At 43.1% G+C, this 25,973-nt stretch overlaps 1 protein-coding gene across 2 annotated transcripts in view; it reads left to right on the forward strand.

Annotated features, from left to right (window-relative positions):
- Positions 1 to 25,973, forward strand: part of SPRED1 (sprouty related EVH1 domain containing 1) — a 307,072-nt gene that overhangs the window by 143,861 nt on the left and 137,238 nt on the right. For both annotated transcript variants that reach the window (XM_086937023.1, XM_086937021.1), the window contains exon 2: positions 7,667 to 7,841. In XM_086937023.1, coding sequence (XP_086793149.1) covers positions 7,667 to 7,841 — 175 coding nt within the window. The remainder of the gene's footprint in view (positions 1 to 7,666; positions 7,842 to 25,973) is intronic.

Here is a 25,973-nt window from a genome sequence, read left to right on the forward strand (position 1 = left end):
GGGCAAATAAGGGGGGCGGCGGGGGTGCGGGGCGAAGGGAGGAGTGAGCATGGAGAAGTATGCATCACTCCCTCTCATCCGTCACTAGTCAGTTGTCCTCCCCTTAGAGGCAGCGGTGGGCAGTAGCACTTAGGCGAGTTTTACATGGCTGAGGGCAGGGTGCTTGTGACAGGTGAATTATGGTCCACCTTTCCCCGTTCAGGTGGTTTGAGTGATTGTTGGTTCCAGTTGTATCACGGTGCCTGGGTAAGCACCACTTGGCACGGAAGTGGCGACTGAGTCCATGGTTAGGGGCTTAGGCATGCTCGTGGTGTGGAGTGTGAGCCCGTGGCGAGTGACGGGGGGAGGGGTTGGACACGGGGACAACGCGAGGGGGGGTGGCGGCGGCGGCAGCTAGGCCCTAATATACAGGTGTGTGCAGTTGGTGCATTGGAGGGAGGGGTTTGACTTTGAGTGCCGTCGTGCGTGGTACGTTGGGGTTGGCATGGACAGTGGAGGTGAAAGGGGGCATGGGTACCACCGAACGGACATTTGGCGGCGCCGCGAGCGGGGGGAGCTAGGGGTCAAGGCGGAAAGGTGGAAGGTGGAATACATTTCTCGAATAAACGTTAGATTACATGAGACAAAAGTGTCAATGGGGAACGAACAAAATACAAGAGGCAGCAAACTGTACAATACGGGAGGAAAGGTGGCATGTGTGCAGGTTACAAAGGAGCGGAAAAGTACATGTAGAGGTACAATACCGCAATAAAAGGAATGCACTCAAACACAAGTCCAAAGGTTGCCTAGGCAAGGGTCACATGGGGTGGGGGGGGGGGGTGGAGGGAGGTGCAGGAGGGTTAAGCTCAAGGGGAGGCCGTTAAAGGGGACTTTTCCAAGACCGCAGGAGGCTCCCTGGAGGCAAAAGGGGATGGGGCGGTCAGGAGCACGAGGAGTGTAAAAAAAAAAAAGAGGGAGGGGCGGAGTTTCAGGGTGAAGGGACGCACAATTTTATTTATGTAATTGGCGCGTTTTATATAGGGCAGACTTTACCCTAAGGTGTGAGTGCTTCACAAATAAGGTTAATAGTGTGGCTTGTGGCGTTTTCGGATGAGGCCGTCTCTGCAGAAGTGCGCCATGGAAGACAACATTAGGAAAAGTCAGGAGCACTTCCCTTTTTATTAGGTAGATGATATGGGTGAGGAGGGGTGGTGCTGCAGGTTGAAGCTGACCCGTTAGGTGAGACCAAACATTTTTTTTTACCTTAATCACACTTTAGTGCAGAGCCCTCACACCTCTTTGTGCCTCTGTTGTGGGTGCTTTAGGCTGGAGACCCCTGCTTTGAGAGGCATCACTACACAACAGCTGTGTCTGGAGCACAGCCTGGAAGACATTTGAAATGTAAATGCATTGAAATTTACCTTTAGCTGTCAAGGTCCTCCGTTTTTTGCGGATATGTGCAATTTTAAAGGCAGGATAAGGATGGTGTTGCGAGTCTACACAATGTAGAATGATTCCGCTGTATTCAGTGGTCCTTAAATGCAGAGGAATCAAGGAAAATCAGTGACCAATGTAGTGAGTGCAGTGATTAGGAAGAAATTTCTTACATGATTTTTTAGTCTGTATTTAACGATTTGAAGAGAGGAGGCAGGCCTGGTATAGGTGGGATGGATAGTCCATATACTGGGGAACTTCCTGAGAAAATGTGTTTGAGGGAGGAGATCACTTTGGAAGGCAATTTTTTGAGTTTCCCTGCACCTTTGTTTCTTATGGTCCTTTTTTGACCAAACGCCTAGAGTTTTTGAGAGAGAATTGGTTGAGGGGGTGGAGGGGTTAGCCGTATCACTCTATAGCAGAGACAAAAAGTCTTTGTAGTATGAACAGATATACATGGTCAGATTACAGGTTAATGAACATATCATTCAATATTATGCTTATTGCATAAACTGCAAAAATCATGTATCCTCTATATTTTATACTTATGTTAGAGAGTGGAGCAAACCATGTTGTAGTTCCATATTTCACGGCTGATGAGTGAAGCGAAAAATACATTTAATTAATTTGTTATTATGCATACAGCTAAAATGGTGCGTGATGAATTCTCCCTTTTTCTGCCTTGGAGGGAAACAGTGCAAAACTTTATTCTATATGGCCTTTTTGTTTTGTTTGTGCAGCTTGAAAAACATCAATGCAATCACAGTTGAAAATAATTGTGCTGTTAGATCTAAAGAGCAGATTTCTTATTGCTGTAATTGCGTTGTCTTTGTGGCTTGCATAAGTTTTCTTTTTCAAACCCTGGAAGATTCGCACAATTAATCTCTGTAAAGGGTTTCCTTTTGCACTGCACCACCTGTCACTCAGCATTTAGACATTGGTATCTGCGCTCTCCCTTCATCAGGTCATGTGTATGCTGAATACATGCCTGCAATAGCCTAGACCTTGAGTTGGTGAGTAGCTGATGGCTTCTGGAAACTAGTAAGCTTTGTGTGCGCGTCCCAAACAGAAGTCGTTGCCCAGGTACTGTCTAGTCACGCTGCTAGAGAGTATGTTTCCAAGTGTGCTAGGCGCTCTCTCAGTCACCAGTGTCTCTAGTTTCAGCTTCCGTTCAGGAGCGCTCCTGAGGAGCAGCTGCAGGTAGAGTGCTCCCAGCAGCAAGTACCAGACAGACCAGAGCCCAACTCAGAGTGCCCTCCATGCTACTGCAGTGCTCCATGTTTGAGGAGCAAGATACACATGACACAACAGAGAAGGGCGGGTGCTATTCTGTGACCTCAAAGCGAGTATGGAAGTGTGGAGGTTCATAAGACTGGATTTGTTTCAGATCGTTGCTGCAAGGTAGTGTTACAGACTACGACCTGTGCTGCCACTGTAAGGTAACACTATCCCATCGGGGCCGAGCCATGTCCAATGCGCGGCCATGACAAAGCACACAACAGGAGAATCAGCTGAGGGTTATCGACAACAGGAGGTGGTTGGAGCAGGTAATTTACTGCAAGGACAGCATGAGGAGGGGAGTGAGAGGCTAAAAACAACATGGACAACGGGGGTTTGATGGTGAAACATAAAAGCGGGCACGCCCACTCCAGAAGCATATACGCTAACTCCTTGGAAGAAAACAAAAATGAACCATGAAGCGCGGTTTACGTGAAATGGGTGCAGTACTGATAAAGCAAAAGCCGCAAAGTTTGTTTACACACCCAAACACACGCTACTGATTGGAAAATGCAAATACCCTCCGAAACATTAAGCACGTCATCCGTGAAGCGAGAGCTGTGCTGATACACAAGCTGAGGCATACAAAAAAAACCTAAAAATAGTGCGCACAAATAAACATAAATAAAAACAAGAGTAAGGCCACATGTAACAGGGGCAGTCTCCTGAGAGGGTCCGAAACGTCAAAAGTTGGGACTAATTAAGTATATTCACCAATCTAAAGCAGGCATTTACGAAGGTCCCTAACAGGAAAGAATGGAGAAGATAGGAGGTACTCGAAGAACACATTGTAGATACAGCATGCGCTGCCTAGGCGAGACCTAAAAAAGCATGTTGAAGTGGCTTCTGCTGGTGGCAGCATCATTTTGTAGGTGGGTGCAATCATTGTGACTTGTGCGTGCATGCATTATCACGTAGGCGCACACCTACAAAGTGGCGCAATTTTTAAAAATGTACTGATCCAACATGGCGGACGCCACTTGGATTGGTAAATCAAACACATTGATTTGTTTTGTACAAATTCACTTCTCTGTAAGGTGGAGCAGCCTGGCAGCAAATGACAGCTGTTGGGCGCTCCAAAATAATTTAAATAAAAAAACTAAAGGACTACAGTGGGTGGAAGGGCAACGGGGAGCTGGGATGGAAGGAAGCAGCAGGGAGTGGGCAGGGAATGAGGGAGGTAATTGTGGGATGTCCCAGATGAAGGAACAAAAATAGTTAAAAGAAAAGCCAGGCAGCAGGTGTGGAAAACAATGGATACATTTAAGTGGGGTATGAGGGAGTAAAAGAGAGAGTGTATGTCACACTAAGCGATTAAAGAAAATGAAGAAAGTAGTCACATTAATTTGAGCAGCAGAAGAATACAAGTCATTGAATCAAAAGGTTATTAAAGAGGCTGTACTCCATGGGAGGGACCAACAGAAGAAGAGGAAGACATGCCATTGAATGAGAAGCAAGCAAATGATATTGAAAATAAAGCAACCAATGGTAAAGCAGTAGGTAGGCCCTAAGCTCAATTACGTTTTGTTTTGGTCTGAGAGCTAAAATCTGTCTGGTAGGCAAGACCTAAAAGGCATAATGGCCCACAAGGATGCACTAATGAAATTGTGAAGGAGAAGTTACTCAAGGACAACTACCTCTTTTCCCATATTTCTCTGAGCATAGCTGGATGTGTCCCTTTCCTATCCACCAATGCCTTCTTGTTCTCTGTTAAAAGAGGCAGAATGGCCAATCTTCCAAAAAGGCAGCTCTAGAGAGCACTCCAGAAATAATCTCTCTACACTCCGCAGCAGTTTCCAGAGATTACAGGAAATCCTTTCCCATGATATTCTTGTCCGATTGGTAAAGTTAGACGACTGACTTTGTGGCTACTTTTTCACAGAATTGTCATTACTCCATCTTGGGTGACTGAAGTGCTGCATCTGAGGAACAGTCTGTATCTGCTTCTGCCCTCAAGTTTTCTAAAAGCTTCAAGTCCATTACCTGATTAATGCTGCTTGCATTCAATGCTAGTTGTCACTGTTTTTCTAAACCTAATATGTATTTATAAACTCACCGTGTTTTATATATTTTTCTGAAGACTTGAGGCCAGATGTATTATTGGTTCACGCAGTGAAACGCAGTAAGCCACCTTGCGGAGCTGCGTGAAAGGGCTGGAATGCTTTGTATTTTCCATTATACAGGACAGTTCTGTCCTTTCCTAATGCTGGTGCACTTTTAGCTGCCTAGCGCCATTGTCATGGTGCAAGCATGCCTGCGTTGCAGGCTCCATTGTTTTTGTGCAGGAAGGTGCATTTTCTTCTTTTTATGTGTGCTGCAGAATTCAGCACATATAGAAAGAGGAACAAACGAGGAGAAATAAAGATATACCGCCTGGCTACACCTCACCAGAGGTGACATAGTATTTTGAAGCATTTCCAGGTGTACCACTAATGGTAAATCTGGGAATACGCCCAAACCCATAGATGGATGCATGGGAACACCCACACTCCATCCACGGAATTCATCCCTACTGCAGAGTAACTCAAAGCAGCGATTTGCTCTGCATTGCGTTACCCAAGATTTATCAAGCCATGCAGGGCCACACATGGTTTCATCCCTTCCGCGTTGAAGACGAGCTCAGCTCGTCATGAGGCTTACCTGCCGTGCGCTCATGACGAGCTGAGCTCGTCATGTAACACGGTATTTACAAAACCGCCGCGCACAGCGGGAAAAGCCACCGCAGCAATGCGGTTAAATATCAGGTAATGGTGAATGTGAGCTGGGCACACGTGACCCAGGGGGGAGAGGAACAACGAAATCTGGTAATCTGTAACAAATAGCAATTGCGGGCTGCTACGTATACCGGGAAACTGACGAGGGGGGTGGGTCAAATTCGGGCTTCCTGACAATGAGTATGGATGCAAAGATATGTGAGCGCAATCCCGCCTTCGGGCAGTAAGGACTGACAGGCCGTTCTCTTGCCTACATATAAACTGAGTGAACAAGATAAGCAAATTGGAAGTTGCCACTGGGTTTAAAGATGGGGATGTAGCCAGGTACATTGCAACCACTGACAGCAGCGGGCCGTTATTTTTTCAGACTATAGGAATATATTTTTCCAAGTTGCTCCATTTTTTGTTGGTGACACCAATGGGTGTGTGGAGTTTTGGTCCCCGAATTTTGTAGGTACTGGAACCACACAGAAGACTATAGAAAAAGTTAAAAAGCTGCGAGATGTGCGTTTGTACTAGAATGTGGAAGTTCGGTGCAAACATCAAGTAGTTGAAGTGGCATTAGAAGGCTTTAAGGGTGTCCCTTTTATAGTGTGTTAAATCAGTCGAAATTTCTGAATTCTTTGACATTTTAAAATCCAGTAGACCCTGTAATGATTTTGAGAACAGCTGAGCTGAAAAGGTAGACGAAAGATAGGGAGCCAGCTTAATAAGCATTGTGTTTGTGGGTCCATTATATCAACTTCTGGTATGAAATTGAACTAGATCAAATATAGGAGGGGTCTGACACGTGGCGATCCTGATAGGTGCATGAATTAATATTCGGGCACAGTGGGGTGATGGGCCTACACACGGTCTGGGGCTTGCATGCTTCTAGAGAAGGCTTTGCACTGTAGAATTGGATGGACAAGATGATGAACACAGAAACTGTGATATAGAAGATGTGGAGGATTTTTCCAGCAGATAACATTTATATACTACTTAATTTTGTTATTGCTCAGAAGGGGCTCATATTGTGTTTCTGCAGGTCGTTTGGAGGCCTGTTTTGCTCCAGTGAAAAGTGGCTGTTCTGATGAAGGCATGTTTGCCCGCCTCGCACGTACAGCGATATCTTTAGCCGCTATAAGAGTGAATATTGTTTACAGCCAATAAAGGAAAGGTTATAGAAAAGGAAAATGTATAGCATTCATACAGTGAACATTCATGGAAAAAACACATGGAAATAAGTGTATATAGTAACTATATCGAGAATTGCTAAATGAGGGATATGTTTAACGAAATGAAACGTCCATTTAAGATGTTTTTATGAAAGTGGAGAGTTGATGTATTGGATGCATGGTATTATAATGAGGATCATGCCGTGGTTGCAAATAATCATATCTTTTGTACTGTGATCTGCAGATTATCTATCATTCACTATATATTTGAGTTGTATAATAATTTAATATATGTAGTAATGGAGATTAAAAACATATTAAATAAAAATGGTATTTAAAGAATGAATATTTCTGAGCATAACATGTTTTTTACTTAAATGCATGAAGATATTCTGGTTAGACACTTTTTTTCTTTGGTATACAGTATGGAGAGGAGCCACAGCTTATGCGTGGTCATGATGGCACTTTGATCCCTGGTAATAAGTAGCAAATTAATCTGTCTGCATCTTCATTTATGGTTCATGCCGTTCTGTGTTTTTTTCAACTGCAATAGGTATAAACAGAGGTATTTAACCATAACCAGAGCACAATACCTAGGCCTTGTAAGGATTGCCTCAGTTGGCTTCATCTGTAAACTGATTCTAGAATGACATTTGTTGGATAACACGTTTTGTTTTCTTAAGTCCGTTACTGAGACAGCAATGCTTCACCTTTTGTGACTCATGACCCTTCCCTCACCCTACAAAATAATATAAAAAAATCACGTCTGTTTCTCAATACTGAGGTGAAAACATGTAATCTGACCTTTGAACTGTAGTATTGAATGTGTTTTTGAGTACAGTAGCTCCAAATAATGTTATTGGCCACATTTATTTTCACAGATATTTCCCATATTTCATGCTTCTCTGAGAAAATGGTGTTTTCAGCTACTGTATTTTGTGCAATAAAAGACCTAACACTTGAAGAAAATGTTATACACACACACACACACACACAAAATATGAATCCTGGTGAATTTCATTTCTCTTTTCACATGGAGTTATTTGAGTTTTATGTTTGATGGGAGTGCTAACCCTCTGCTTTTCCTCTCTTATTCTCTTGCAGTAATAGTTATGCACGTGTGCGCGCTGTGGTGATGACCAGGGATGACTCAAGTGGTGGATGGGTACCACTAGGAGGTGGTGGACTAAGCTGCGTTACTGTCTTCAAAGCCCCTAGGCAGGAGGATAATGGCTGTGCAGATTTTCTTGTCCGTGGAGAGCGACTCAGGGACAATACGGTAGGAGCTTGAAAACTGTTTGTGCACACTTGCATTACAGATGAATCATTTACTGGGACAGGCGTATTTCTGTGTATTTACCGATCATGATAAAGTGCTATTGGGTGAGATTAAAGTTACACGGAAACATGACCTAATTCTGTGTTTACTTGTGTTATCATGGCATCCTGCATTGCCTAATTTCCGAATCAGCTGGTCTTTGCCCAAAGCAGGACTAGAAAACCTGCCTCAGTAGTTGTTATCTCTTTAATCATTTTGTTTGGCACCTCACCTTGGCTGGTCCTTCTACCTTCCTCCACATGTGTATCACCAACCATCCCAACCACTTTCTGTTTTTTTACCTGTCAGCTGGGTTTAGAGTGTTGCTTTACCAGGTGGTTGCTCCTATTTATTAACGCCGAATAGAAGCACCACATTCACCCTAGATGGGCCTCTTCGTGATATCTAGAACCCAAACAATTTGAATTTTAATTGTAATTCTCAGGTGCCCTTCATCACCTTCCCACCTCCCCCACTTGTCCTGAAGAAGACCCCGCAGTAGGGCAGGAACTAACCTACACCTTTTGGGGTCGAAACGTCGAAATACCTTCCTCGTCCTACCCTCCAAACAACAGAACATTTAGTGGCTGTGTTACTATACATGTGGGATAGGATTATCCAATGCACAATTTATTTATGACGATGTATATATGTCAATGTGGTACTGAACTTTGAATGTACATAAGACCACTTGTCATTGTTTCTATAATTTGTCTTCTACTTCCACACTATCCTAATCACGGTCCCCTCCCTCACCTGTCCCCTTTTCTCCTATTGACACTGAGACTATATATATGTCTACCATTTGTTGATTGTTCAGACAATTAATTTGCATTGAGGATGTATATTAAAGAACATCACTCATACTAATCTGTTTACAAAATTGATTTTTTAAATACTTTTACTGTTTACAATTGTTATGTGTGTCTAGTATGTTGTTCCAACTGGGACCACTTTATATACAACATTGATTACCCAGATCCCAGTGCTATTGGGTTAACCCTTATTTTGTAACATTATTATGAGTCAGGCGGAACAAAATGAACGCATGCTTTCATGCTTTCATTTCACTCCGACTGATTACAAGTTGTTGGTCTTTTTCTCCAAACTTTTTTTCAAGGTGTGGAAAAATCTATTTCTCAATTGTATGAACGTTTGCTGTAGCATACAATGATTCCCATCACCCTCCTGGAGAAGCGTGGCGCAATGGTTAGAGCGGCAGACCCTGATGCAGAGGTCTGGCCCGGGACCAGGGTTCAATTCCCGCATCGGCGGCTCTTGGACTCAATTTCCCCAGACCTGATAATTCTCGCCTCGGTGCCTAGTCTAATCATGGGTCCCACTCTGTGACTCTGGGCAATAGCTTGCTTAATCTCCACAACGGCCCCAGCAGCGCTGTGGATGCCTGGCTTCACCTTGGGGGTGCCCAGGAGTGGACATTTCACAGGAAAGCCAGGATGGGTTCCACAGCGGTATGAATACATCGCTACGAGGCCTCCGGGTAGAAGTGCGCTATATAAATACTCTACATTTACATATCCCCCTCATTTTATAGAGTTTAACTTGTAAATGCACAGTACTGAGCAGATATACCACACAGTAATTGTAAATCCACCCCAGTACCATGCAATTCATAATTGGGACCAAATTGCTTGACAACAACAGAAACCCTGCCTTACAGACGTGAGTTATGTCAGCAATTTTTATATATAACGGATCAGTCAAAAAGTCCTGATCACCGTTATGATCCCCTAAATCTTTTGTTTTGTTCAGGGATATTATACTGCACTACGTCGAAATTTTTGGATAGTAAAAAGAAACACCTAATGGCCAACAGTTCATAAATTTGCGGAGAGGTGTACCTGTTGATTTTAAGCACTTTTGTTTGTAAGAAGCAGAGTTCCTCTGCTACCACGTTTTCTTGCACTTCTTTGTTTGTTGTTTTGGACACTTTTTTTCTTTTGAACCGAATGACGACCAATGATGAGAAAGGGGCCCAGTCTGGAATTTACACACCAGTTGCCCCTTTAGTGGTGTTCCCGTGAGGTGTCATTCGGCTCATCACACATTTTTTGATTCCTATGTGGTGCACACTTGGCATTTATTTAGGTTCCAGACAGATGTCTGGGTTTGTTCTATGTGACTGTCAAAGAACTGTTGGCCATTAGGTGTTTCTTTTTACTATCCAAAAATGTGGACGTAGTGCAGTATAATATCCCTGAACAAAACAAAAAGATATAGGGGATCATAACGGCGATCAGGACTTTTTGACTGATCCGTTATATATAAAAATTGCTGGCATAACTCACGTCCGTAAGGCAGGGTTTCTGTTGTTGACAAGGTTTTTGAGTGGAGGGCAGGCAACCCTGTCCGTTTTTCCCTCTAAGCTCCGTTTGTGTTATAGACCAAATTGCTTGAAACAAGTTAGTGCAACACAATTCCATCATAGACCTGCATGATGCTGCCATTACATTTTGACTGCAGCTGAGCATGATCATGAACAGAATGATGAAGGAGCAATGGCATGCGTGTGTGCGTGTGGCTAGAGTGGGGGAGCTCTGTCATCGGCAGTGATGTGTGATTCAGATTTTAAATTGCTCCCTTCATTTGCATTTCTGGCAGATCCCCCCTTCCCCACTCTGTTGCCATACGATAGTCTCCATGACAACAGCTTGATGTCTCAAGTACAGAATTATTAACTTCATTGCATACCAGATGAGACAGACTGTTGGTGGGAGAATCAAATGACTTCAGTGTGAGTCACTTGGTACATGCAAACCTTTCTCTGCTGCAGATGATGGGAGGATGTTCATGTTTTTCATGTTGAACAGTTCCTTTTTTTAACCCCGTATGTAGCAGAACGCATCGCTGTGAGAGCTACGAAATCAATATCTGATTTGTTTATCAGCGAATTTTCTTGGATATGCATAGAAAGTAGAATGTCTTTGTGCAAGTACAGGATCCTTGAGAACATTTAAAATGTTATGTTATCGGTATTTTGTTAGTGATTACCGCCAACATTATTTACTCGTGGCATCACCTATATCTGGTCACCCTTACGTCCGGACCTGGGAGTGCCAAGAAATGAGTGTGTTTGTTGGGGTTTGGCTGTGTGAAGGATTTATTTTTATTTTTTAAAGTGATTTTGTTAAGACAACACGCAAAAGTACCAGCTAAACATTGATGCAACAAGAACTCATCTAGCACATTGTAGAACTGCTGACATCAAGGTTCAGATACCTGCATGGAACGTAAGATTTACTGAAGCTTATACCCATTTTCATTTACCCACTTCTGTGAAACCTTCTGCTTTACGGAATAATACTGTTGATGGGAATGGAAGGGTATCCCTGGGAGCCAATGGAAATGACTAATTTGGGACTCACTAAATGCCAAAAAAGCTATAACAGCGACAAGGAATGATCTTGTCAGTGGAGTTTTAAGTAACCTCCCATAAGAGTGACATACAATTCAGGCTTGACTTTTGCTTAGGAGTGACAAATCAGACCAACAAAAAATTCCTATGTACTTAATGTCTAAATCATTCTTGCTCACTTGTCATCCTAACTCCCTCTCCTCCCCACACTATCACACTTGCTCACTTGTCATTTTAAACCTCCCTAACCCACAACCTCCTTAGTGCATACGCATCATCTGCCTACCTCATCCATAATTTCTCTCATCACCCTACCTCTTTACCACAGCATCCCTCTTCTTCCCCCATCCTACCTACTTATCTTCACTACATAATTTCCTGTTTCCTGATCGCTCATGCTGTCTATAACCCAACACATCATCCCACCTCCACCTTCTTCCCACAACATCCCTTCTGCATTTACTTCTTCCTACCTTAATCTCTAACAATCTACATTCCTTTCACTCCCATCACTTTTGCAACCTCTGGACTTACAACATCCCTTTCAAACCCTGATCACCTTATCTATCTCCCTAACCCACAATATTCGTCCTACATCCTTTTCATCCCGCCTCCTCTCCATCCCATAGCATAACTTTTCCACGCTCATGATCTTGCTTCCCTTCCTTGCTATAGCATGCTTCTTGCTTCCTCATCCTTCCTACTTCACTCACAGCACTCCCTCCTTTTTTCCTTGTCACATGTTATTGCTCCCTGTTCAACTTACTTCCTTCTCTAACACACAGCAGCCATCTTCCATGTAGATAAAGACAGGTACTTTGACTATGGTTTATACTCCACTTGTCCAATCGGTTTTATTTCAGTTGTGGATGTGACCCCAGACTCTACCTATGCATAAGTGCCCTATGCTATGCTTGGCTTCTGTGTTGCAGGATCTTCATTGATAGTCATGAATTCCCTCTGTGTTTTGACCCCGGAGTCCTTTTCACATATGTATTGTCTATTTAAATGTCACACAGGGTGTCAGTGTCCATCTGTTCTTATTTTGCGCAACACCCTGTAATAGCCTATCAGGGGGCTAGATTTTTCCTAGAAATTCTTTAAGGAGCAATTTCAAGCCTGTATTACAGCATTTGACGTGCAAGAAAGGTGTGGTAGTGTATGAAAGGGAAAGGAAAAAAGCAGTGTGATAGTCTTTCATTGAAAGGTGAAAAAATAGGGATGTTTCTCTTAATAGTCCAAGAACTTCTACTACCCATGAAGAATTGTACTGGCAGTTGCCTCATAGTGTCAGTTCTTTTTATGTTGAGCGATAGGAGAGGTAGCAGAGTTATAGATTGTGATGTGGTGTTCAGGTGCGGCCCGTGCAGGTAAGAGTGGTGGGCAGGTTTGGGGGATGGAGTAGACAGACGACGTGGTAAACTTCAATTTTATAAAAACGAAAACCACTTACCTTGCACTCGGCGCATAGCCAAGTCGGCAATGCGGAAAGCTTAAGATAAGTGTTTTTCATTTTTTAACTTTATGTTTACCTCTTTGTCTGTCATCTCCCCACCCGCCCTCACCTGCACTGCCCGCCCCTGGTGGTGTTTTTTAAAGAGGCGAGTCTTCAACTCTCTCGTAAACTGGAGTAGCGTTGAGGCGGTCCTAAAGGATACAGAGATGTTGTCCTAGCAGCATAGATGGATAAGGCCTGCTGCCGTTTTTTCTGTTTTACATTTTTTAGTCTACAGTCTGATGGTGTCCTGGCTGTGTCTGTGAAGAGAACCACCAGAGATGGTGAGTTTGTCGTAGGGTGTTGGCCGTGATGGATTTGTTAATGATGCCGCTGGTTTTCAGGATATAAACAGAACAGAATGGCTGGATAGGACAAGTTTGTATCATTAATATCAGTCACGCAGTCGAAATGTACTACGTAACCAAGGTATTGTATACCAAAACAAATTTATTTAATTTTTATCTGTTTTTTTAAATTATTCAAAAGCACATGGGCAAACCAAAGACTGTCACGACAGTGAATACATAAGTACAATATTTACATTTATACACACATACCAATCTACATTATTTACAAGGTGAAAGAAACACAATTGAATAAAGATGGTTGTAAAAGACACACCAAAAAGAAGCAATAACATAAATCAGTATTCAAACATTAATTGCATTTATATACAGTGAGAACATTCCTACAGGGAGCAAGGGTACAACCAGTCCATGGGGATGTACAACCAAAGGACAGGCGGGGACAGATGGAGCAGTACGCCTGCCTGCCTGACACCACTGTGGTTAAGATTTATATTGGGTTGCACCACTAGGGACCCAGGTGGTATTTGCTTTCTTTTCCTAGGTGCACCCTTTTGAATGACCACAGGGTGGGTATGTCAGGATGGCGTGGATCAGAAAGGCAAACCAATGGAGCTCCATTCGCAGGTGGGTGGTGTAATCATAATCATTCGGACATTAAATGAGATGTGCTATGACACATAGGATGTCCCTAAGGGGAGTGCCAGTGCGGGGTCTGCAAGGTGTTATCACCATTCAGATGCATGAGTAAAAGGCTTGTTCAGCAGTTCTAAAGTCGCTTTCTGGAAGAAATGGTTTCATATTAAATAGGAGAGAGCTGGTACTAAGCTGTTTTTAGGTCTCGCCTTTTCCATTCCGAAGGAATTGAAAATGGAGAGAATTCAAGTGCTCAAAATACTTGTCAAACCAAGGGTTTTTTGGTGCGGTTTTCTTCAAGTTCACGTGGCCACAGGCACGCGCTTTTGGGCCATAAACTTTCACGGCCATCTGTTCCCCAGCTCCAGCACCTCCCCTCTCTCTCCCCGCACACAGCCGCGCATCTCCCTAATCCGCCTGCCACACTTCTCCTCCCCTCGCTCGCATTCTCGCCCCCCCACCAGGCTCTCCCGCCCCCATCCGGCTTCCCTCCGGCCATTTGCCAGCATACTTTCATTTGAATGGAAAATCTAGTAAGCCTATTCTTCAATCGAGCATTTTGTATTTCTGTGCTTAATCCATGTGCCGCAACACCCCACACAGGACGCCTACGCGTTTTGGCTACCGCCTTCAACTGGGCAACCCCGTTACCACAACCAACGTGAAATTTAAAAACAAAGGATAGACATGACATGATCCTCTCTCATTTCCTGTTTATTTCATCTAGACCGCATCCTACAGTTTTACAATTCGTCACAGTTGCACGCCATATTGAATTACATAATCGCAGTATCTCAGTTCTCTTCGTGTCAATTCTGAAGTCCAATTTCTTGGACGTGCTGACTTTTGAGTTTATGTTTCATTTAATGAGGGCCAGTTTGAATGAGACACCCGTTCAAAAAATGTAACACAAGTCTACTAAAAAGGAATGAATAGCACGCCCGAGCTCTTAAAGCTATGGCTCAAGGGAGAGCTTTTTTTATCTTTTAGTTTATAAAGCCTTTAAAAAGCAATTCAATGTGAACATTAAGGAGACGAAGTGACAAATATTTTAGAAACAATTAGCAGTTAAATTTGCCGTTGGATTTTTCGTCCGTGGACAAACATGAAACCACAAACAAGGGCAGATTTTAGCATTTGAATTTTTTTAATTTGTTTTTAAAGCGCTCAGTTGTCGCGGGTAAAAGATAAGAGCACAACGAGGTGTAGTATTGCCTTTTTTGGTTTCTGATCGCAACAGATCTCAAGATTACCTGTAATTACGGCCGCGATAAATGCGACTGCCGTGGGCCGGGGGCGGGCAGTGTCCTGCCAGCAGTGGCGATGCATCAGGAAAGGCGAGCAGAATCAAACGCCAGCGGCGGCCGGGCTGGTATTGTTGTTACTTATTGATATCACTTTGGCTGCAAGTTATGACTTGTTGCTATTTATTAGGGCGGATGGCCATTGTTGTCGCTTTAAAGGGTTACTATTATGTCGAAGCATTTTAAAGTGCATTCTCCCACATTACAATACGCTATGTTGCCTTACATTCATTTATTTTCGTTTCTGCGGGGCACATCCTATGCTGTCATTATTATCTACTTGTTCTAGTAGGGAGGAACTGAGCATTGTTTGCTTCTAAGTGCCGCGTGCTTCTACCGGGCTTGGGCCCTGTCCGATCAAGCTGAAAACATAGGGAAAACATTAATCCATGTGCCGCGACACCCCACACAGGACGCCTACGCGTTTTGGCTACCGCCTTCAACTGGGCAACCCCGTTACCACAACCAACGTGAAATTTAAAAACAAGCACTGGCGTTGCCAATAGGTTTCGCATTTGGAAAGTTGGAGCTATTGGTTTTGTAAATGACATTTTATATTTATATATTGTTATTGACAATGCCAATAACGATATATAAATATAAAATGTCATTTACAAAACCAATAGCTCCAACTTTCCTACTGCGAGACTTATTGGCAACGCCAGTGCTTGTTCTTTTGAGTGGTGGTTTTGCAAAGTGTGGATGTGCAGCAGAAAGCTTGGAGTCTGGGCCTTTTCTTTTTGCAAGTTTCTATCCATTTTCATCCTTAAGGTGCTGTAGGTGCTGGTTATTTGTGTTCAGCCTGAGGTTTTGTTGGTATTGCAGCTTGTGTGCAATGCGAGTCATCAAATGGGACACAACCAATATCCGTGTTTCTGCCTTGAATTTGGATTCTGGAGAGTTGAATTAGGCAGTCTTTGTCTTTATATGTGAGAGATGTGGCTCTTGAATCTGAGGTTGGAGTTGATGCACAAGCCCAGAGACTTTTTGAAGTATTAATGGATATTGAGGGTTTTGTCATCCAGCAGGACAGCCAGAGGGCTCCATGTAATGGGCCAAGATAACTTGTCAGAGAATAGAGTCTAGGGAACACCACAGATCTCTCAAGTGGTCGGTTGGCTGCTGCAGCCAGGTAAGTGTGGTGCAGTATGTCTACTTTCTTAGCCTGGTTTATTTGTTGTACGCTATTGCCTTCTGACTAGCTAGACTATGATGGTGGTGCTTACATGTTATTTCAGTAGCTCAAAGTACTTAAGTGTTTTTTGTTCTTCTCCAGGGACTTCTCGGTCTACACAGGCTTTTTTGTAGGTTATGCTGTACTTTTGTAATGCCCCTGATGTTACTATACTGTGGAAATGAGCCTTTTTAGGGGCCCACCGGTGCAGGGGTTCACCTTTCTCTGTCCATGGGTCCTTGAACTAACAAAATAGAGATTGGCACAGAAGCTGGAATATCAAAAAACAAGTTTATTAATCACTCATGAGTGGGACTACATCAATACAACACCCTTGGGCACTGTATGAGGTAGTATAAGGAATACAGAAACCAAGGGTCTTTTATACCAAGTTTGTTGCACAGTAAGCATGGAGACTCAAATAGAAGGCAGAAGCATACATAGGAATAGCCATCAACTAACATGGACAGATAGAAACTACTTTGTCAGCAGAGTGGGAGAGGAGATAGAACTGCTTACATCAGTTGGAACAGCCTGACGGTTACATTCTAAGAGAGGTGTATTCTAGCAACTACAGGCCTTTCTGAGCTCATACATTGCTCTGGCTTAGAATAGAAGTAGCTAACTAAAGCTGATGACTCAAGCAGAATAGAAGGGCAGGCAACAGTGAAGACGACAGAATCACATGGCTTAACAAAATGGATGCCACAAATAAAATGGCTTCAGTTTATGCTAACGGCAATTTCTGCGATTTGCAAAATACAGAAAGTACTGCTGCTCTGAATAGAAATGACACAATGTAAAGTGAAAGTGTGTCTGACATTGTATGTTGTAGCCAGTGGACTGTTGTTGCAACAGATGATTTTCTGATAAATAGACATTGTTGACACTTGCTGTACTCTGCCAGCATGACCAGTTTCCTATTGGATAGCTTTCTGCGTCTCCATGAAACTCCAGTGGATGTCTTTGTACTGTAAACTGCATTGTCAGCAGACATGTTATTTTTCTGCCAGGTGATTTTTTTTGTGAGATGGGCCCAATTAACTGAGCTTATTTTAACCACGCTTTCTAACAACTTTAAGAATGTTTATTTTTCAGATAACTGTAAACCATTGAACAACACCATGTTGGTGGGAAATAATTGTAGCACTTGAATCTACGAAAGATGTGTATCTGGGAGAAGTTACAAGTTAGAATTTGTTTTCTCTACTCCAGCAGTTGATCATTGATTCATCATAGATTAATCATAGGTTCACATGCTTGCAGTTATTAGTGTAACAATGAGGAATGATTCAATGAGGAAGTGATTCTATAAAAATGATCAACTCTGGAGATCTGTAGGGAAGGGGGACTTTTGATAATCATTGTAACCAAACGTTCAGAAACATCTGTGTCAATGATGTGCAGGAAATGGTGTCTGTGCGTAAAAGGTACCTATGGAAGTTAACTTAAGATTGCCTTTGTGTGGTTAGATAAGTGCTGCACTTCAAACTACTTTAACATGTCTTTTTATAGACAGTAAATGTCCATTTGCTGGGTAGACATCATTCCTTCAATGCAGCAAACACACTCTATGAACCTATCTTCACCCCCTTAAACCACTTGTACCCAAAGTACGGCCTGGGGGCTGCATGCAGCCTTCCTGACCCCTGAGCAGCAGCAGCACTGGGATGCTGTTTACTCGATTCAGCACGAACATTACATATTTTTTTTTAAATATGCAGGAAGCACTTCGTTCAAAATGTATAGGACTTAATCTTCATTTTCAAAGACAGCAAACATAAAAATAGATAGTCTTTTCAAAATTAAAAAAGTGTATTTCATTGACTTGTAGAGCCATTTTACTTTTGTAAATCAAAGTTTGAGGCATGTGTGCTGTAGATACATGCTTTGCATAATCCTGCCATCTAGTGTTGGGTCCGGATGCATGCAAGTTGTTTTTCTTCAAAGAAGTATTTTCCAGTCACGAAGTAAGGTGACTCCTCCTTTCGGTGATAGTGCGCATGGGCATTGACTCCATTGTTAGATAGTTTTCTTTCTGCCATCGGGTTTGGACGTGCTTTGCGGCACTCCGGTTCGCAACTGTCCTTCAGGTTCCCCTCGGTGCACAATCCACTGTACCCTGTTCTTGTACATGTTTCACTATTCTCTGTGTATTGAATAGATCAGAAACCTCTCCATCTTTGGTCAAGAAGACATTGTGGGCGGCATTCGGGCCTAGCCGCGTTGGTCGACTTTTACTCCGTTCCGTACTAGCCAGTCTTCTGCCGATGGAACAGACTCCATTTCAATTCTGTCGTCTGTGCCACTCCAAGTACCCACACCCGATCTGCCTAAAGCCTGCAACTTGTGCCTCTCACCAGAGCACAAAGAAGAGGATTGCACCGCTTGTCGATCATTCGGATCGAAAAAGACTTTGCGGCATCGTCAGGATCGGCGAAGAGACATGCAATGACAAAACATTGAACACACTCCGGATATCTTCGAGAAAGATACCAAACACGAAGAGATGGAAGTGTCGACGGCAGAAGAGGAGAAAGTCTTCTCTGTCCCAGAATAGGATGCCGAGCTGGAAATTGAGTTGGAGTCCGAGGACGTTACACCAGGACAGGGTGCCGTGAGTAAAAAAGTCCCTTTGCCACTCAAACTCTCTTTGATTAAACAAAAGTCTTTGGAACCACCAGTGCTTTCAGGCCATGGTCGGCACAAGATGATGTTTCCAACGCCCCGCCCTCCGGCCCAGCGCCGAAACAGTTGGTCAAGCCTTCCCGCTCGGGACCGAGTCGAGAAAAGCCATCTTCAGAACCGAAACCTTCGGCTCCAAAAGAAATAAAAACACAAGGCCAGTTTGGGTCGGAAATCAAAAGATACCCTTCAGTAGCCTCTGGAACCTATCCTGGACATTATGAAGGAAACACTGGACCCTTGGCAAAAGAAAATGTATATTACTCCAGATACTGGACATATATTAGCTAAAGGAACTACACCTTCTAAAAGGAAAGCTGACGTGGAGGACACTGGCTATAAAATTCCTCTAAACTATCTATCCTAATCCTCAATCCCCCCGCCATCTTCACCACTACCACCATTGCCAGTCTCAGATCCTTTACACATTACACCTCAGGGTTCTCCACATACACAGCCTGATATAGGGGATGATGATAATAGTCCACTAGACCCATGGATGACTATAATATCAAACCACTCATGGATAATAATCCTGATTTATATCCAGCGAAACATTTACCTCCTGATGACAGTGTGGAGTTGATGCCCATGCACGCTTTCACCGAAAGGAGGAGTCCCCGTACCTCGTGACTGGTAAAGACTTTGAAGAAAAACAACTTGCATACATCTGGACCCAACACTAGATGGCAGGAGTATACAAAGCATGTGAATCTACAACCCTACATGCCAAGAACAGATGCTTACAGGGTAAGTAACCTAATCAGTGCACTCAGAAGTATTTTTTAAGTGATGGCTTTCAAACATGAATTTCGAAACATTGATGAAACAGCTACAGAAAATGGTGAGGGAGCTGCTATGACGAGCCGCGCTGACGCTTAACTGCAGGTACCGCCCCTCCCCCTGAGATGGAATCTGAGTCAGAGTTGGAGATGTGAACGCCAAGCGCGCAGCTGATCAGAGGCGAACCGCGGACGAACACTATGCGTTTTTTTTGTAAGGCAGGCTCCTGTCCTCGGTCACGATCACAGAGACACTTGATGGAAAGGCGACCGGGGGAATTCAGGCCGGCTGGCAGCAGAATTGCGGGACTGCAGGATTGAGGTCAAACTTATTTCTACCGGCTGGTTGGATCTCGCTTAGCTGCCATTGCCGGTCTGTGTAAAGGGCGGACTTGAACCGAACCCACCTGATTGAAACAGCAGCAGCTTCCAAACCGGAGCAAAGGAGGTGGGACCGCTTTCTGTCTTCTGCAAATGAGGTGAGAGGAGGGGTGGCTGTGCTGGGCAGCGGCTAAGCCAGAATAATGAGTGGCTAAAAAGGAGTATTCACAAACATTTTAAGGTTTTGTTTTGTCAGACTTGGGGTTCTGGAGAGTCAGTTATTTTTCGCCCTTTTTGTTCTGCAAAACGCAGGGAATTATACAGGCTATCTGGGCTTCTCTATATAGGTATTAGCCAAATATCAGCTCCAGCTCTGTAAAAAATAGAGGGAAATCCATAAACATGAGGAGACAGTTAAAGCTTACAGCATCGGCCGCTGCTGCGAAAACAGACGCTGCAAGTACAGAAAAAAACAAAAACGGGCATCTAAAGCTAAATTGAATCAGGCCTCAGCAAGAGCTGCCAGCAAATCGAATCATGATGAGACCTCTAGTACTCTAAGTTCGGAGATTGATGAATCAATATTGAACGAGATCAACCTGAGGGAGGTCGTGGAGGCTGTGGAACTCAATGGGAAGGACAAAATAATGACACCATCACCAGGAAATTTGGTAGCTCTGAAAAAGCAAGAGCTGAAGAGTTCTAGAGATTTTCCTCTTTTTGTCAAGAAGAATTTATTTCCTTTAACCACGCCAGTGCTTGAAAAGCAAAAAGATTCGGCAGAGCATTCTACACATATGCCAACAGGAGATATGTCTGAGCCTTCCATCACACAATTTTTATCTTCTGAAATGGCATTACCTCCAGCGACGGCACTTCCCCTGCTCTTGGAAACTTCCACCCTGGCGGTCTTGGTAGAAGAGTTGATGCCAAGTCCGGCGGTGCAAACAGAAGAGCTGTTCTCAGAACAATCTCAGAAGAGCTGTCGTCAGAACAATCTTTTCCTGCTCTTCTTCAAACAGCTGCTATGGCCAAGGCGGTGGCAATCCCGCTTCCTCTTTCTCCTACCAGTGAGAAGGAATTATCACATCAGTCTGATACTATTAAGCAAGCGCAGCAGGCACCATCTGCACTGTTAAGGGCTCAATCTCAAGAACAGGCTTGCACCAAGATATTTGAGTCTTCGACATCTACAAATAATCATAAGTCCTTGTCAGGCGATGCTGAATTTGATCATGCAATTCAAAACGAGACAGCCACCACACACCAGATTGATGTTAAAACAATGCTGAATTTAAAACTCAAAGAGATTCGGGATATGAAGAAATCACAACAAATTGAAATAGCGGCGCTACATCTTTGATTGGGAAAAATAGAAGAGGCATTAACAAGTTTGCCTATTCGTATTCAAGAGGCCGAATCAAGGATCTCTCAAGTGGAGGATCAATTGAATGTTATTCTCCAACAAGTAAATACAATGTCCCAGGACAAAACGATCATGGAAGACAAAATTGAAGAACTCAAAAATTTCTCACGAAGTACACATTTGCGGATAGTGGTGGTTCCGGAAAAGTCCGAAGGGACAAACACACTGCAGTGGGTGGAGTCTTTTCTTTAAAAATTGGTGATTACTGAATTTCCTGGTGATTTAACATTGACTAGGGCTCATCAGGTTCCAGCTCATCTTCCACCTAATTTGAAGTTCCCCCGCACTATTCTAGTCAACTTTGCGGACTATCGTATAAAGGAAAAAATATTGACAAAGGCAATCCAGATGAGACAATTCGACATTAATGATGGAGTTAAATGCAGAATTTTTTCAGATATGTCCGTAACGGCTGTAAGAAGGCGAAATGAGTTTGTAAAATTCCTGTATCTTTTTAAAGCCCAAGGGGCGCAAGCCTCTTTTGCCCAACAGTCGAAACTTAAAGTGCTTGCACGGGGGAAGTTTCATTTGTTTTCGAGAATTGAAGAGGCCCAGGAGATACTTAAAGTAATTTTAGCAGCGAAATAATTCAATCAAATTTTTTTTTGTGTGTATATACTGGAAGGCGGTCCTTCTTATGTTTAATCTTCCAAATAGTTTTGTTTTGAGAGTGGTAGGTCACTTATGGTGCAATACCAGGGCACCAGTAGTCTAGAATGGGGTAGTTAAATGGGGCTAGCGGGGAAGGCCACATTTTTGGGTGGTGGGTATGGCGCTTTGGTGGGCATTTTAGGAGAGGGGGAAGCGGGGCTAGGGTGCAAATAAAAATGAGTAGTAGCGAACAGAGGAATAAAGCTTTGAGGAGAAATTCTTGATTAAAATGATGCTTTTATATTGGTACAATGAGCGTAAATAGAACATGTTGGATAATTTCATTAAATGTTAACGGGATGTTGAACTGACAGAAATATGGTGCTTAATTAGATGGCTTGTTACGTTAAAACCGCAAATTCTTTTCATCCAAGAAACCCATTTAAAAACGAACTCATCTAAATTATTTATACTGGGCATGTTTTCCAAGACTTTTTTCGCCTCTGCAGGGGTAGCAGTAAAAGGGGTTGCAATTTATTTTTCACGTGAACTATACTGGGAATTCTTACAAGTGCAACGGGACCCTCAATGGAGGTGGATTTGGGTCCAGGCTAAGATTAACAAGCGGGTATTCAATTTCATCAACTACTGTGGGCCCATAATAGATGCGGTATCTTCACTACAGTCTATCTATAAACTACTGAAAGGAGTCCCTGGTCAAATTGTGATAGGGGGTGATTTTAATTTTATACAAGATTTAAAAATCGATACATCAAATAGGAACAAGAAACAATTGAAGCCTAGACAAAAGAAATATTAGATGCTGTAATAGAGCATCTTCAGGTCATTGATCCATGGCGAGTGTTAAATCTGAACGGTCGGGAATACAGTTGCCGCTCTCGCCAATATTAGACAGCCTCACAAATAGATTTATTTTTGGTCTCACGCTCCTTGGTCCTCAGAACTGCTGCAATAGGTGCTAACGCCTTTTCTGATCACTCCTATGTTCAGGTTGATGTTGAAATAGGGGTCCAGAGGAGGAGTCGACTTAGGTGGCAGATGGACCGTCTTCTCCTTCAGGATCCCCTCTGGCTTGAACAGTTAAGGCAATGGATATTAGAATACTTTAATGTAATTGAAGGAACAGCGGATATTTTCTCCGTTTGGGATGCCTTTAAAACTTCGGCCTGAGGTCAGATGATAGCTGTATCAGCGGGTAAAGCTAGGGAACGAGTAGGAAAAATTGTAGAGCTCCAGGGCTCTCTTGAAAACGCTTCCAGATTTTCTTACTCCTTAACTCGGGGTCAGTGGGAAGAGGCCAAAAAGGCATTGAGAGACGTCTTTGTGTTAGAAGAAATGAATAGCTCCCGACGTATTTACATAAGGTCTACGAAGAAAGTCAAATGGTGGGGAAAATGCTGGCCTGGTCTACTAAGGCTTAACAGGAATCAGCAGGCATTCCCGAAATAATAGGTCCAAAAACCAATCCTATGGTAACTGAGAGGGAAGATATCGCCCTGGTCTTCGTTGAGTATTATTGTCAATTATACACTACAAAATATTTAACCTCCATAGATGAGATCCATGAATATTTTACCAAAGTCCAATTACCCAAAATTTCGCAGAATACAACTACTCAGTTACTAAATGAAATTACTGGATCAGAGATTATGGCTGTAGTGAAATCAATGGCAGGGGGTAAAGCCTGTGGGGAAGATGGAATTCCTATTGAATTCTATAAAATGTTTCTAAAAGAGTTGACCACATTTTTTTTCTAAAACCTTTTAATTATATTAAAGCTGGTGGGGCGGTTCCGTCCGAGTTCAAGACAGCGATTGTAGTCCGTTTTATAAAAAAGGGGAAACCTCCAAATAATGTGAATTCCTTCAGACCAATTAGCCTCTTGAATGCCGATTACAAAATCCTGTTGAAGATTTGGGCACAGCGCTTTACTCCTCTGGCAAATGAAGTAATTTATACTGATCAAACAGGGTTCGTAGCTGGGCGCACTATGTCCTCCAATGCAGGTTATTTGATACAGGCTTTAGATTATTTGAACGTAAATAAGACACCAGCCTGCATCATGATGGTTGATGCGGAAAAAGCTTTTGATTTAGTTATTTGGGACGCTTTATTGTTTGGGCTTTTTAGGTTTGGGTTCCCGGCTCCAGTAATTTCAATGCTCCAAAACATCTATCAAGGGGCACAGGCGCAGTTAGTAATTAATGGCGATCAAATATGTTCTGTTGATATTAATCGAGGGACCAGACAAGGTTGCCCCCTCTCGCCCCTTTTGTTTACTTTTTTTATAGAACCATTAGCGAACAAAATACGTGGAAGTTGTGGTATTAAACCTCCAATCGTCGCCATGGCAAAATTAAAACTTTTCGCTGACGATGCCATCTTGTATTTATCTCCCGAAAAATTCAAAATAGAAATGATTTTGAAGGAATGTAAAAAATATGAATCAATAGGGGGGTATAAAATTAACCCCTTCAAAACTGAAATTATAATTTTAAACACGGGGCTGAGTTTCTGCCTGAGAATTTGAAACTGCAGGCATTAAAAACTGATCCCATAAGCTATTTGGGGATTTTCGTGACAGCACAATATGCCCAGTTGGCAAAATTGAATTATGGGGCCACTAGTTTTAAAATTCAAAAACTATTCGAAAAATGGACCTGCCTTCCGTTAACTCTGATAGGCTGAGTCGCGCTTATCAAGATGTCTATATTACCTCTATTGTTATTTCTTTTTTCTAATATTCCTATTAAAATAAATCTATGTTTAGATCTTTCGTTTGGAATAAAAAGGGCGCTAGAGTGAAACTCTCGGTTTTACAGTTAGATACTCAATCGGGTGGTTTAGCACTGCCGAATATTCAGTTGCATTATGATTCTGCATTTTTGGATTTTACAGCCAGTTTAATATCCGAATCTAAAAGGATAGACAATTTTTGTATCTAAAATGATTCGAGAAGCCGGAACTCAAATCCCTACATTTCTTAAAACAGCTAAACTTCCGAAAAACACAAGGTACAAAACGCTTTTGGACTTTTCAAGTAGACTTCGTAATGTTTTTAAACAGAGTACACTCCCCAGGCTTTTCTCCTTAAAACTAAGTGAATGCAGAGAACTGGACCTCTATCTTCACTCAGCCCAGTTGAAAAACTGGCACAAAGCTGGTCTTGGGGCTGTTAATCAGTTTATTATTCAGGGGAGAATGATTACTTGGGAAGAAGTTCAGGCCAGATGCTGTGGTCCGAATAAACCTGCATTTTTTTTATATATTCAAATAGTTTATGTATTCAAGAAATATTATTTTTTTCCTAATAGCTTCCCATCGAAAATAGCAATTGCTTTGTTTACTGCCAATATGATTGGGATAGGCAATTGGTATTGTTTAATTCGGACACAAGACGAATCTCCTCTGGTTACTCAGTTTTTGAAAAAAGTCGCTTCAGAAACCCAGTGTCTCTTTTACCAACAAGAATGGCAGAAAATATCAAATATAGCAAATAAGGGGGGGTGTGGCTAGGCGATTGGCAGCGCTGTAGTGCTGCTCCGCTGGCCACCGTAAACAATTCTGCATAATCCTGCCTCTTCTAAACCAGCCGACCTAATTCTTGGATGGGAACGTCTTGCTGGCACACCGCTCGAACAGTTGCGGTGTCTGTCTGTGCTGCCTGAGTACGGCGGGAACCGTGAGAGGCGTCTGACGGTGGAGGTGCTGGGCCGACTGCGCCACAAAATGGCGGAGGCGCGCGAGGAAAGGTGACTGCGGTGCTCCTCGCCTGCCCGCGCTTTCTGCTAAGAGCTCCGATAGCCGCCCTGCTTCGCAGAGGAGGGCTGCGCCTGAGAGAGACATACATTGGCAGATAAGTGGACCACGGCGGGGGCGCTGGCTTTATCTGCGGGAGTGAGACTGAGTGCGCCAGGCCGCGGAGCTGCGAGAGCGGCCGGCGCCAACGGCTGTACTGGCCCGCGAGTGGGCTG

Source organism: Lissotriton vulgaris, chromosome 9 (assembly GCF_964263255.1).
Source record: "Lissotriton vulgaris chromosome 9, aLisVul1.2, whole genome shotgun sequence".
Lineage (NCBI taxonomy): Eukaryota > Metazoa > Chordata > Amphibia > Caudata > Salamandridae > Lissotriton > Lissotriton vulgaris.